Source organism: Gorilla gorilla, chromosome 12 (genome assembly GCF_029281585.2).
Source record: "Gorilla gorilla gorilla isolate KB3781 chromosome 12, NHGRI_mGorGor1-v2.1_pri, whole genome shotgun sequence".
In the NCBI taxonomy this organism is placed as follows: Eukaryota; Metazoa; Chordata; class Mammalia; order Primates; family Hominidae; genus Gorilla; species Gorilla gorilla.
In genome coordinates this window covers 112,469,158-112,483,313 of record NC_073236.2, presented here as the reverse complement: position 1 = coordinate 112,483,313, position 14,156 = coordinate 112,469,158, and the positions used below count along the sequence as shown (strand labels likewise).

Sequence of the window (14,156 nt, the reverse complement as noted above, 5' to 3'; positions counted from 1 at the left end):
AAATAACATCTGTGAAAACCTCTTACAAAGTTTAAGCAAATAGTGCTAAGCAATCACCAAGCGTTAACTACTAATTTTCAGTGTTAGGTAATTTTTAAAAGCTTTCCGGAGAACTGGCGTCCTGCACACCAGTCTCGTTCCAAAATAATGCAGGCGGGGGCTGGGGTGGGGGCGCTCCTCTCGGACTAAGGCTATGTCTTTCGCTCCTTTTGTCTTTTCCAGGCATTAGAACTGTCATGGCGCCTTCAAGAAGAGGTAGGAGGCCCTCCCTGCGTCCAGCAGAACCATCTGGGGCACCTGGACCGGGCGGTGGGGTGGACAGAGAGACAAGCCCCAGCTGGGACCGAAAACATCGACCCCTCCGAGAGGTCTCGGCCGGACCGGCGCAAGGGGAGGAGAGCTGGTGGAAGCCTACCCCAGCGAACGCCCGGAGGCCGGGCCCCGCCCACCCAGAACGTCACCCAATGGAAACCTGCCGGCGGTGCGGCACCGCCCATCGTTGGTCCGGGCGCCGCGAGGGCGGGGCCCGCAGTTCGGTTGCGCTGCGGAGCGCAGCTGTGAGGGAGTCGCTGTGATCCGGGGCCCCGGAACCCGAGCTGGAGCTGAAGCGCAGTCTGCGGGGCGCGGAGTCGGGAGGTGAGCGCCCAGGGAAAAGAGGGCCCGGGAGGGAGGGGTTCGCGAGAGGACGGAAGGATCGGCCTCCGAGGCCCGGGACGGTGGGACCCGCCAGGCGGGTGCTGAAGGCGGCCCTGCTCACTCAGTAGCCCAGGCCCGATCGGGCCCTGCCTGCTGGAGCCGAGGGGCCGCTTCGGCCCCGCAGTCGCTGCTTAGCCCTCCCTGGCGTCTCTGGCTTGGCGGCGGCGCCCCGGGATTCTGCGGGCGCGGGTCGGGAGGCCCTGGCGTTCGCTTGGAACTCCGGCTGCGAGAGGCGGGGCCCGGCGGGCGGGGGCGGGGGCGGGGGCGGCGGTCGCGGCCCGGCGGCCTGCGGAAGCTCGGCGGCCTGGCCTGGCCTGCTCGCGGGGCGGTGCGCAGACTGCGCGGGGGCGTGGCCTGCGCCCCTGACTGCGCTGTCGGTCCGGCCTTTGATGAGGTGGCCGCCGCTGGCTCCCTGGGCCCCAGCCTGGTTCCCGCGCGGGCCGCGGCTGCCTTCCAGACGCAGGGCATGCGACCTGTTGGAGTGTGAAATTCTAGGGGCCGGGTTCCTCCCCAGAGCGGTTTTATTTCCGACTGGACTGTGCTGCGGGTCTCAGAGGCCCTCTGGTCCGTTCAGGGTGAGGACAGCTGAGAGGCCTGGGCCCGCGAGCTCTTGCAGAGGAGTTGACACGCAGAGGGGCTGCTGTCCAATAAACGAAAGTCTCGGGGAAAAACTTTGCAGGGCGATCTGCATTACTCCAAAGTGAACACACTGCATGTCTCAGGGTGGCTGGAGGCGGCGAGGAGAATCCCCTTATGGGAGTATATGAGCTTTTCCATGTGTTATCTCTTTAAAACCTCTCAGCGGCTCCGAGGCAAAACTCCCAGTGTCGCAGAGGTTTCTTCATCAATAGGAGTAGTGCTGGAGAATCTTGGGCACTGCCTTCATTTTGCCTGCGAAGGAAAAATTAGGAAGGGATAAAAAGTCACAAAAATTAGGAAGGTGGGGGGGGATAAGCAAATTCCAAGGGCATCTATCTCTGATGAAGGGTTGGTGTCTCCTGTGGTGCTCTACTGTGGATTAGTTGTGTCCTCGGTCCAGAAGTTTCTCTGGAGCCCATTGGCTACAGCTTTCCTGTATTAGAATTCTACTCTTATTTCCTACTGTAGTCTGGCTGGGAATTTTATTTAGTTGTTCAGATTCTAGATGCATTCAGTGAATGCAGCTGCTCAAGGAAGTAACTAATAGTGTCTTACCATTTTCTTAGCTACTTTTCAGAAGAAGGAACATGATCTCTAACAGAAGTTTTCTGGTAGATTACTAAAACAGGCAGATAGTAGCTTTCCTGGCTGGCTGAGTTAAATCCCTCTCCAGCGATCCTCCCACTTCAGCCTCCTAAGTAGCTGGGATTACAGGCATGAGCCAGCGCGCCTGGCAAATCTCTCTAGAATAAGTCAGGATCTAGAAAATAACATAGGGAAAGAATATCTTGCCAGATTTCCTCTGTACTGCCTATTGCTCTTTGGTATTTACTAGACTGTCTTCTAATAAAAATCTCCTGAGTTGAGTTAAACGTAGTGTAGATTGGGGGCAGAGATGGGCACAAATGGGCATCAGAGAGTTCTAAAAATAAATGTGGGCTTTTCAAAAGATTGGTGTGTTGACTGGAGACTTCTGAACTTAGAGGAGCACATTTAGTTTCCAGGGTATCAGTTTCTTTTTCTTTTCTTTTCTTTCTTTCTTTCTTTTTTTTTTTTTTGAGTCATAGTCTCACTCTGTCACCCAGGCTGGAGTGCAGTGGCGCCATCTGGGCTCACTGCAACCTCCGCCTCCTGAGTTCAAGTGATTCTCGTGCTTCAGCCTCTTGAATAAGCTGGGATTATAGACGTGCGCCACCACACCCTGCTAATTTTTGTATATTTTTGTATTTTTTTGTTGCCCAGGCTGGTCTCGAACTCTTGAGTTCAAGCAATCTGCCTGCCACCATCTCCCAAAGTGCTGGGATTACAGGCGTGGGCCAGCTTGCCTGGCCCAGGGTATCTCTTTCATACTGTAGAGAACTCTCTTGAGCCGAGCACACACAGGTTCTAACTCCTTCACAGTCTTTATTCTTAGAGATATGAAATAACATTAAGTGGTTGTCTTGTGACTTTTTGTACAAGTTAATGGCATTTAGCTCTCGATAATTCTTTTTCTTCAAGTACCCATGACCCTGAAAAAAATGTTATGCTGTATAATACTTTTTCCTATAAAAGTTGTACCTTGAGTTATTTATACTTGTAAGAAATAACCTAGGCTGGGTGTGGTGGCTCATGCCTGTAATCCCAGCACTTTGGGAGGCTGAGGTGGGCGGATCATGAGGTCAGGAGATTGAAACCATCCTGGCTAACACGGTGAAACCCCATCTCTACTAAAAATACAAAAAATTAGCTGGGTGTGGTGGCACGTGCCCATAGTCCCAGCTACTTGGGAGGCTGAGGCAGGAGAATCGCTTGAACCTGGGAGGCGGAGGTTGCAGTGAGCCGAGATTGCGCCACTGCACTCCAGCCTGGGTGACAGAGTGAGACTCCATCCCCTCTGCCAAAAAATAAATAACCTATATCAGATCTAGTCCCCCAGAGAATGGAAACTTCAGAGCCTTTGAGCAATGTGAATGAAATGAAAGCTAGAAGCTTAAAGTCTTAGCTCTGGCTTGAATTTGTGGCTGCTTGAATGTGGACATTTATTTTGTTTGTTATTGTATCTCAAGGACTTAGCCCAGTGCTTGGCCCACAATAAATGCTTAATAAAACATCTGTTAAATGAGTGAATGAAAAAAAATGTTGTTAACCAATACCCATTTGTCACACTCACATCACAGGAAAGGTGAGGTCATCAGGGATGAAGTCACTAACAACTGCCAGTCATCTGCCCCAAGGGTAGCCTCACCATGGACTAGTGGGCTTGTTCTGTGTGGAGAAGGGATGGATAGTGAATGCCAAGGTTAGTTCTAGCTGGATAAATTAGCCAAGGGTTTCAGCTGGATAAGTTGGCTGAGGGTGCTACAGGTCTAGCCTTAAGGCTGTCTCAGTGAAACATTTTGGAGTCTGGAGTCATCTGTTCTGAATAGCGCCCACATAGTTTATATTTTTTTATTTTTTGAGATGGAGTCTCACTCTGTTGCCCAAGCTGGAGTGCAGTGGCACAATCTCAGCTCACTGCAACCTCTGCCTCCCGGGTTCAAGTGATTCTCCTGCCTCAGCCTCCTGAGTAGCTGGGACTACAGGTGCGTGCCACCACACCCAGCTAATTTTTTTATTTTTAGTAGAGACAGGGTTTTGCCATGTTGGTCAGGCTGGTCTCGAACTCCTGACCTCAGGTAATCCACCTACCTCTGCCTCCCAAAGTGTTGGGATTAAAGGCGTGAGCCACTGTGCCTGTCCACACATAGCTTAATTCTTGAGCACAGTACAAATAGGGTGTACTTCGGGATTCAAAGGGAAGCCTATTGGATGAGTATTTGCCAAGAAGGAATGGAGCACCTGATTTTGCTGTTGATTTGAACCTTACTCTAAGTGGGATTAGACTGCCATAAATCTTGTGTTTGTCATTCCTGGGTGGGTCATCTTCAACTAAGATAGCTCCCCTTCTCTAGACTAGAGTTAGGAGAATAGTTAATGTTTCAGTATTTAGGACTGATTCTGATTTTGGATTTAAAGGAAACAAAGGTGGTGTGTGTTCTCTATTTTTAATTTTTAAAAGTTTTGTGTAGAGACTGGGGTCTTGTTATGTTGTCCAGGCTGGTCTCAAATGCCTGGCCTGTTTTATTTCCTTTTGAATTTGCAGATGAAGTATTAGGATTATTAAATCTTTTTTTTTGTTTGTTTGTTTTTTGTTGAGACAGGGTCTCCCTCTGTTGCCTAGCCAATGGCATGATCATAGCTCACTGCAGCCTCAAACTCCTGGGCAATCAAGTGATTTTCCCATCAGCCTCTCGGGTAGCTGGGACAATAGCTGTGTACCACCTTGCCCTGCTAATTTTTAAATTTTTTTGTAAAGATGGGGTCTCACTTTGTTGCCCAGGCTGGTCTCAAACACCTGGCCTCAAATGAACCTCTTGCCTCGGCTTCTCAAAGTGCTGGGATTACAGAGGTGAGCCACTGTGCTCAGCTGGATTACTAAATTTTTTTTTGAGATGGGGTCTTGCTCTGTCACCCAGGCTGGAGTGCAGTGGCGTGATCTCAGCTCACTGCAACCTCCACCTCCCTGGTTCAAAAAAATTCTCCTGCCTCAGTCTCCTGAGTAGCTAGGACTACAGGCACGCGTCACCACACCCAGCTAATTTTGTATTTTTAGTAGAGATGGGGTTTCACCATGTTGATCAGGCTAGTCTTGAACTCCTGACCTCAGGTGATCTGCCCACCTCAGCCTCCCAAAGTGCTGGGATTACAGGCATGAGCCACTGCGTCCAGCCTGGATTACTAAATCTTTACAGATGTATCCTGACTTTCTCTGCCTTCTCCCTCTGTATTTGCCCCAACCAGTGCAGGCCTGAGTGTTCCTTCCAGCATGTCGGAGGGGGAGTCCCAGACAGTACTTAGCAGTGGCTCAGACCCAAAGGTAGAATCCTCATCTTCAGCTCCTGGCCTGACATCAGTGTCACCTCCTGTGACCTCCACAACCTCAGCTGCTTCCCCAGAGGAAGAAGAAGAAAGTGAAGATGAGTCTGAGATTTTGGAAGAGTCGCCCTGTGGGCGCTGGCAGAAGAGGCGAGAAGAGGTAAGGTTATGGTACAGTCACCCTTGGGCAAGTGAATTCTGGAAAGGTGAGAACTGGAAGAGCAAAGTCTTAAAAGAGGCCGACCAAACTTCAATAGGTTGGGGGCTAGGAGGAGATGATCATATGGAGTGTTAAAATGGAGGATTTGTGAGATAAATTTAATTCTCTTTCATATGAATTTCTTCTCAGGTGAATCAACGGAATGTACCAGGTATTGACAGTGCATACCTGGCCATGGATACAGAGGAAGGTGTAGAGGTTGTGTGGAATGAGGTACAGTTCTCTGAGCGCAAGAACTACAAGCTGCAGGAGGTAGGTGATGCTGAAAAGGTGAAGCCTGGGGAATGTTGGAACACTGATGTTAGAGAGGAATTGGTGTTGGGAAGCTGCCCATGAGGAGAGTATGTTGGGGTTAGATCGTTTCTGGGGAGGGATAGGGAATGGCTTCTCAGGATTATTACAGTGATTTGTGAACTCTGTTATTCCACTGTCTCCCTTGCTTTCAGGAAAAGGTTCGTGCTGTGTTTGATAATCTGATTCAATTGGAGCATCTTAACATTGTTAAGTTTCACAAATATTGGGCTGACATTAAAGAGAACAAGGCCAGGGTAAGAATTTTTTCCCCATATTTCCTGAACTTACTGCAAAGAGACTAGCTACATTTATTATTGTTCCTTTTACACTCAGAGATTAAAACAAGGTAGTTTTGAAACAGAACTGGAATCAGCTGCAATGGCGATAAGAGTAGGGCTTCAGTTGTCACCTATGCCTTTTGTGTGGCTATAGATTGGGCAGAAAATGAGTGAACTTTTGCTTCCTTCTTCCCATAACTTTTATTGCTTGTTTTCATTGCCCTATTTAGTCTAAGTAAGTAAAGCTAAGAACAAAAGGAGAGAAATTTTAACAAACTTTCAAATTTAAAATATGTTAACAAGGGAAGAGATCATTTCTACTATAAGGCCTTTTAGTAAGTGCTTTGCCTCCCCAGGTCATTTTTATCACAGAATACATGTCATCTGGGAGTCTGAAGCAATTTCTGAAGAAGACCAAAAAGAACCACAAGACCATGAATGAAAAGGTATAGAAGGAGAGCAGACAAAGTTTGAGGCTGGTTTTTGGGGGTGGTTTTAAAAAGGACTATGTTAATAATGAAGCTGATCAGGAAGGGATGGAAGGAGCTAGTGGGAGAGAGTTAAGAGAGGGAATTACTGCTGACCCTTGGATCAAACTTTGTTCCAGGCATGGAAGCGTTGGTGCACACAAATCCTCTCTGCCCTAAGGTAAGTAGTACCTGGTTAGTTTCTTACCCATATTTCCTGATGTAGTTACTCCAAACAGATTTCAGGGCACTACTCTTCTGTTCTATTCTGCCTCTCCCCACTTTCTTTGAATCATATACTGTCAAGATTAGGCCCCCTACAGGTCTTTTAAAGGGTGCGTCCTAATGCCCTAACCACGACACTTACCTCCTACCTCTTTCTCCTAGTGCTTATCCAGCTATTTAAATCATCAGGCATAATGGAGATTCAGAGTGTGGGGATTATCTTTAATGGTGACCAGCAGGAGACCTGGCCCTTGCTCCTCTTAACCCTTGGGTTCCCCCTGCCCTTAATTTCCCAGTGGCCCCTCTAACAGCCCAGTGCCCCCACAGCTACCTGCACTCCTGTGACCCCCCCATCATCCATGGGAACCTGACCTGTGACACCATCTTCATCCAGCACAACGGACTCATCAAGATTGGCTCTGGTGAGGGGAGGGAGAGGTTCTGGGCAGGGGAGCCTCGGGAATTTGGGAACCATGGGGGTAAGATGAAAGGAATGGGGGATAACAGAGCAAAATTCTGAGGTGTGGGCTGGTGAGAAGAGAAAGGACCTTGCTAGGGGTAATTCATAGGAGAGGCCAGTTAATTAGTGGAGAGGGGGTAGGATATATAATCTTACACCTTTTTGAAGGGAAAATTGGGGTTAATACAGAGATACTGATCGGAGGCTGGGAAAGGGCAAGAGATGGGTTTGAGGTTTGATTTGAGTCCTGGGGCCAGACCCTGCCAGAGGAGGTTCCAGGCTGTGCCTGCTGTGAGTGCTTTCGTTTGCTGTGTATTGTATGCAGTGTACAACATTTTTGTGTGCTGTGTCTGTGTGGTATTTGTGTGTCCATTTGTCTGGGGCTTGGCTGCTCCATCGCTCACAACTTTTCTCTGTTTTCCTCCCTCCCGCTTACGGGCTGCTCTGTTCCCAACAGTCTTTCATAGGATTTTTGCTAATGGTGAGAGCTCCCTCTGCCCCACTTGGGGCTCTGTTTGTGCTCCCTCTGCTCCCTTGGCGGCTGCCCAGTGCATGCAGTCGTGGGAGCAAACCCTCTTCCCCTATCTTCCCTGCCTAATTATGCCTGCTTAGCTTCTGCCCTGCCAGCCCTCCGCCTGCTTGCCCCTTCATAACCTGCTTGTTTCCTGTGGATTCTGCCTGGCTGGCCACTTACCTCCTGGATTCATGTTCTCCCTCATCATCAGGCTAGTTCCCAGATCATACTGTGCTCCCAGATTCTCTGTGACTTGTAGTCATTGTTTATGATCTGAGTGAGTCCAAATTGGGCCTGGTCCTGGTTCCTCGTTCAGCTCTGTGGCAGACAGTGTTGAGGAATAAGGGGGTAGAACAGGAGTCTAAAATGTTTTGGTGGATTAAAAGTGGAACAGATTCAAGGGTATTAGCTCAATTCTGAGCTGTTTTGAGTTTCACTCAGCAAAGGTGGGTAAGAAGGAGGCTACCTCCTGAGCTGTATGTTAATACTTCTTATCCTTATTTATCCAAGTTCCTGAGGTCTCCAATTGTCCCAGATTAGGAAGGGCTGCCTGTGTTTTTATGTTATTTGCAGGGTGGATGAAAAAACTAAAACCAAATATTTTCATGTGAGCAGGGATTAGATGTACCTGGGATTTAGGGAAGGTGAACGCAGTACAAGTGAAAATTTTTCCTTAAACTTCATTGCTTCTAGACCAGCCTGAAGCCCCCGTGTATCTGTTAATTTAGTCTGGTGCTTTTGTTGCTCCTGATTTAGGGACATTAGATGAGAAGCAGTAGGCTTAAGAAAGGGGAGGTAGGTGGCATCCATGTGTGGTCTGTAGTTCAGGACAGGAAAGGGAATACGTTTGTGCCTGTTGAGGGTCATCAGAAAGGAGACTTCAGGAGAGAATTTGGCTTTTGGGGCCTCTCTCTGGAGTGAGACTATTCTTCATTGATGATGGTCAGATTGTGGGTGTCTCCCCTACTCCCAGTGGCTCCTGACACTATCAACAATCATGTGAAGACTTGTCGAGAAGAGCAGAAGAATCTACACTTCTTTGCACCAGAGTATGGAGGTGAGCCTTCCTGCTTTCTCTGCCCTGTCCTCATCCCCCTGCTTTTGCACCTTATAACTTGAGGTACAGAGGCAGTATAACTGAAACTTCTAGGCCTTCTCTACCAGCATACAAAATATTTTTCTTTTCTTTTTTTTTTTCCTAAGGCATTCCTGCCAACCCTAGCCCCCAATCCTCTGATTAACCAAAGCCTTCTCTGTTTTCCCTAGAAGTCACTAATGTGACAACAGCAGTGGACATCTACTCCTTTGGCATGTGTGCACTGGAGGTGAGGGGACTGGAGGGGAGGGGGGGAAGGGGTCAAATGAGAAGATGGAATTGGGAATGGAGGGAAGACAAGGCGCTGGCTTGGAGGGAGTGATTGTGGAAGCACTGAAGTTCTTAGGTGTCTACTTTTTTTTTTATTCTTCCTCACTGAAGATGGCAGTGCTGGAGATTCAGGGCAATGGAGAGTCCTCATATGTGCCACAGGAAGCCATCAGCAGTGCCATCCAGCTTCTAGAAGACCCATTACAGAGGGTAAGGATCTTCAGGATCACTCCCTCCTCAACTGACCTTCAAATGTCTTCTGGTTTTTCTTCCTTTGTACCCACTGGGTATATGCTCCTAAGAGCTAGGGAACATAACAGAAAGGACACGAAAAATCTATAAAGATTTTCTTAGGAGGTGCCTACCATGTTTTTGCATAGAAACACACAGGTAAGGGGGTTAAGGTGGATGATACTGGGGTTAAAAGTTGTGTGTTGGAAGCCGGGCATGGTGGCTCACGCCTGTAATCCCAGCACTTTGGGAGGCTGAGGTGGGCAGATCACGAGGTCAGGGGATCGAGACCATCCTGGCTAACATGGTGAAACCCCGTCTCTACTAAAAATACAAAAAAAATTAGCCAGGTGTGGTGGTGGGCGCCTGTAGTCCCAGCTACTTGGGAGGCTGAGGCAGGAGAATGGCATGAACCTGGGAGGCAAAGCTTGCAGTGAGCTGAGATCGCGCCACTGCACTCCAGCCTGGGCGACAGAGCGAGACTCCGTCTCAGAAAAAAAGAAAAAAAAAAAAGTTGTGTGTTGGCTGGGCGCAGTGGCTCACACCTGTAATCCCAGCACTTTGAGAGGCTGAGGCGGGTGGATCACTTGAGATCAGGAGTTTGAGACCAGCCTGGCCAACATGGTGAAACCCTGTCTCTACGAAAAATACAAAAATTAGCTGGGCATGGTGGTGTGTGCCTGTAGTCTCACCTACTCGGGAGGCTGAGGCAAGCTTGAACCCGGGAGGCGGAGATTGCAGTGAGCTGAGATTGGGCCACTGCACTCCAGCCTGGGCAAGAGAGCGAGACTGTTTAAAAAAAAAAAAAAAAGTATGTTAATTTAAATGTGTCTACATGGAGGTAAATTAATTTGATGGTTACTTCAGGCAATTGCTGTATACTCTCAGACAGCCATTTTTATATTTTTAAGCACATCAGTCAATTTAAATTAAACCAGTTGTTTGGGATTTTATATTTATACAGTTTTAGTTAGGGACGGTGGCCTGAAATAATGAGCTAAGATTTAAAAGATATAAGGTTATGAATCAGTTGATAGACTATAGTAAGTAGAGCCTGGACAGGAAGGTCCAAACAAGAACAGTTTGTAACTCATTAGATAAGTATAGTAGGGAACAGGAGAGAAAAGAAGACTAGTGGGAAGTCAGGAGGATAGTGTGGAGTAAGTTTCTACTTCAACATTGAGGTGGAGTATTCAAGTGAAAGATTAGGTATGTGACCTTGTTAGCCTTCAAGGTTAAAAGCAGGAAAGCAGGTTAATTGTCATGGGACATGCAGGAGGTAGAAAAGGAGGCGGTGGTGGAACATGGTGGCTCATACTTTTAATCCTAGCACTTTTGGAGGCTGAGGTGAGAGGATCACTTGAGCTCAGGAGTTCGAGACTAGCCTGGGCAACGTGGCAAAACCCTATCTCTATGAAAAAAAAAATAAAAATTATCTGGGTATGGTGGCACATGCCTGTGGTCCCAGCTACTCTGGAAGCTGAAGTGGGAGGATTGCTTGAGCCCAGGAGGTTGAGGCAGCAGTGAGCTGTGATTGTGCCACTGTACTCCAGCCTGGTTGGCACAGCAAGACCCTGTCTCAGAAAAAAGAAAGAAAGAAAATAAGGCAGAATCGTTAGAGGAATCCTGGGAAATTCAGTGAATTCAGTGATTGTGGGCAAAGGAAATTGTGATACTAGGCTTGTGAAATAAAAAAATGGTGAATATTGATCACATTGGGTAAGTTTGGGAAGAGAGAAGCTAAATTTGGCAAGATTTAGAAAAGAAGATAGGCAGTGAGTTGACTAATAAAGCAGAGAGGTAGAAACTAAGGAAAAAGAAAGTGTGGGGCCGGGCGCGGTGTCTCACGCCTGTAATACCGGCACTTTGGGAGGCCGAGGCGGGTGGATCATGAGGTCAGGAGATCGAGACCATCCTGGCTAACATGGTGAAACCGTCTCTACTGAAAATACAAAAAATTAGCCGGGCATGGTGGTGGGTACCTGTAGTCCCAGCTGCTCGGGAGGCTGAGGCAGGAGAATGGCGTGAACCCAGGAGGCGGAGGTTGCAGTGAGCCGAGATTGTGCCACTGCACTGCAGCCTGGGCGACAGAGCGAGACTCCGTCTCAAAAAAAAAAAAAAAAAAAAAAATTGTGAACATTAAAAAAGAAAGCTTGTGGTTGGAGAGCAGAAAAATATTTAAAACCAGAAAGGCAGTGGATGGTATCTTTCATATAATATCTTACAGTTTTTGAAGCCCTTTCAGGTGCATTTGTCAATATATTGTTTTCTCAGCAAGTGCTGAGCACCTACTATGTACAAAGCCTTGTGCTAAGTAGAATGAGAGCTATAAAGATGAACACACTGGGGGGCTTGCCGGATGCCTGCTCCAGTTCCTTGTTTCCTTTTCTAGGAGTTCATTCAAAAGTGCCTGCAGTCTGAGCCTGCTCGCAGACCAACAGCCAGAGAACTTCTGTTCCACCCAGCATTGTTTGAAGTGCCCTCGCTCAAACTCCTTGCGGCCCACTGCATTGTGGGACACCAACGTGAGTCGTCTTGGCCCTATGGGGAATAGTCTTCCAATCTGGAGCCCTGTAACTATCACTGGCATGCTTGTTTTCCTCTTCTATTTCCAAAGGGATTTTTTTTTTTTTTTTTTGAGACGGAGTCTCACTGTGTCTCCCAGGCTGGAGTGCAATGGCTTGATCTCAGCTCATTGCAACCTCCAGCTCCCAGGCTCAAGCGATTCTTGTGCCTTAGCCTCCCGAAGAGCTGGGATTACAGGCATGTGCCACCATGCCTGGGTAATTTTTGTACTTTTAGTAGAGATGGGGTTTCGCCATGTTGGCCAGGCTGGTCTTGAACTGGTGTCAAGTGATCTGTCCGCCTCGGCTTCCCAAAGTGCTGGGATTACAGGCATGAGCCACTGTGCCAGGCCTCCAAAGGGATTCTTTACCCCTTTGCCTGCATGCCTTCTATGACATTTAATCTGACTATCCCTTCATAATATCCCACTCCATCATGCCCTCCAGACATGATCCCAGAGAACGCTCTGGAGGAGATCACCAAAAACACGGATACCAGTGCTGTACTGGCTGAAATCCCTGCAGGACCAGGAAGAGAACCAGTTCAGACTTTGTGAGTAACTGAGAGGGTCTGAAAGGGGCAAATTGGTCACTACCACTCTTGAGGCTCTGTAAACTGTCCATTCTCTGGGAATGCTTGAATTTGCTATTTTGCTTGTTTCTTTCCTTCCATCTCCTTTCTCTTTTCTCGTCCAGGTACTCTCAGTCACCAGCTCTGGAATTAGATAAATTCCTTGAAGATGTCAGGTGAGAGCAGAGTGAGAAGCAGGCTTTCTTGAGGAAGCAGGCAGGGTTGGGTATCCTAAGGCGTTCACAGAGCCCATGTGACCTGTCTTCATCTCCCTCCAGGAATGGGATCTATCCTCTGACAGCCTTTGGGCTGCCTCGGCCCCAGCAGCCACAGCAGGAGGAGGTGACATCACCTGTCGTGCCCCCCTCTGTCAAGACTCCGACACCTGAACCAGCTGAGGTGGAGACTCGCAAGGTGGGGGCTGTGTGGGTGTGGATTGTCTCCATGGTTGTGGTGGAAGGGAGAGAGGACATCTCAAATAAGGCTCTATCCTTTAGAGAAAATGCTCCCTAGCAGCCATGCCCTATGGGCTCGAAAGACGTCTAGGTATTGGGTTTTTTATGGACAGGTCTCTAGAGTGACTCTCTCTTCCCTCCCTAGGTGGTGCTGATGCAGTGCAACATTGAGTCGGTGGAGGAGGGAGTCAAACATCACGTAAGGCTCAGGGCTAGGGTTGCGCAGGGCTAGTAGCCAGAGGGTAGGGAAGAAAAGTCTCATTTTCTGACTGTCCTATTCTCCAGCTGACGCTTCTGCTGAAGTTGGAGGACAAACTGAACCGGCACCTGAGCTGTGACCTGATGCCAAGTGAGTCTCTCCTTTCCTTCAGAGGATGGAGAGTCTATGAGCCTTATCTTTTAGGGATATATTCAGGGGTGGGGGAGGTGACAAGGCAGTAACACATTGACTCACATAGAATGACTATCTTAGACCCTAAAGCAGTGGGTGGATCTGACTGACAGTTTAGCCCTAGTGGGGCTGTCTGAAGGGCCCCAGGTCCCTCAGTCCCGTACTGTACTCACCCTCTCCTGTTTCTTTGTCAGATGAGAATATCCCCGAGTTGGCGGCTGAGCTGGTGCAGCTGGGCTTCATTAGTGAGGTGAGGTTTCTGCCTTCATCTGCCCTGGCTGCCCCCATGCCTTCTCTTCTCTCAGCCCCCATCTTACTGAGCTCTTCTTCCCCAGGCTGACCAGAGCCGGTTGACTTCTCTGCTAGAAGAGACCTTGAACAAGTTCAATTTTGCCAGGAACAGTACCCTCAACTCAGCCGCTGTCACCGTCTCCTCTTAGAGCTCACTCGGGCCAGGCCCTGATCTGCGCTGTGGCTGTCCCTGGACGTGCTGCAGCCCTCCTGTCCCTTCCCCCCAGTCAGTATTACCCTGTGAAGCCCCTTTCCTCCTTTATTATTCAGGAGGGCTGGGGGGGCTCCCTGGTTCTGAGCATCATCCTTCCCCTCCCCTCTCTTCCTCCCCTCTGCACTTTGTTTACTTGTTTTGCACAGACGTGGGCCTGGGCCTTCTCAGCAGCCGCCTTCTAGTTGGGGGCTAGTCGCTGATCTGCCGGCTCCCGCCCAGCCTGTGTGGAAAGGAGGCCCACGGGCACTAGGGGAGCCGAATTCTACAATCCCGCTGGGGCGGCCGGGGCGGGAGAGAAAGGTGGTGCTGCAGTGGTGGCCCTGGGGGGCCATTCGATTCGCCTCAGTTGCTGCTGTAATAAAAGTCTACTTTTTGCTAAAAGC

The 14,156-nt window shown here is 48.9% G+C and overlaps 1 protein-coding gene across 3 annotated transcripts; it reads left to right on the top strand.

The window, feature by feature from the left end:
- Positions 1-380: 380 nt before the first annotated feature.
- NRBP1 (nuclear receptor binding protein 1) lies at positions 381-14,154 on the top strand. 3 transcript variants are annotated; one of them, XM_031007967.3, is made up of 19 exons: positions 465-636; positions 3,495-3,616; positions 5,158-5,392; positions 5,582-5,704; positions 5,899-6,000; positions 6,381-6,470; positions 6,632-6,672; positions 7,044-7,138; positions 8,664-8,747; positions 8,957-9,015; positions 9,168-9,266; positions 11,680-11,812; positions 12,299-12,404; positions 12,548-12,598; positions 12,701-12,836; positions 13,023-13,076; positions 13,163-13,226; positions 13,463-13,518; positions 13,604-14,154. In XM_031007967.3, exons 2-19 carry the CDS (start codon positions 3,609-3,611, stop codon positions 13,706-13,708), a joined length of 1,641 nt encoding a protein of 546 aa, XP_030863827.2. In that variant the 5' UTR covers positions 465-636; positions 3,495-3,608; the 3' UTR covers positions 13,709-14,154. The 3 variants fall into 3 exon arrangements, with proteins under 3 accessions (XP_030863830.2, XP_030863827.2, XP_030863831.2); XM_031007970.3 differs by lacking the exon at positions 3,495-3,616 and having other exon boundaries at positions 381-636; XM_031007971.3 differs by lacking the exon at positions 3,495-3,616 and having other exon boundaries at positions 501-636; positions 5,163-5,392.
- The last annotated feature ends 2 nt before the right edge of the window (positions 14,155-14,156 follow it).

Excerpts from the sequence above, each read along its gene's own strand:
- NRBP1 (XM_031007967.3), top strand. Across the intron at positions 9,016-9,167 it reads TTGGCATGTGTGCACTGGAG|ATGGCAGTGCTGGAGATTCA; the intron begins GTGAGGGGACTG and ends TCCTCACTGAAG. Across the intron at positions 12,405-12,547 it reads AGAGAACCAGTTCAGACTTT|GTACTCTCAGTCACCAGCTC; the intron begins GTGAGTAACTGA and ends TTTCTCGTCCAG.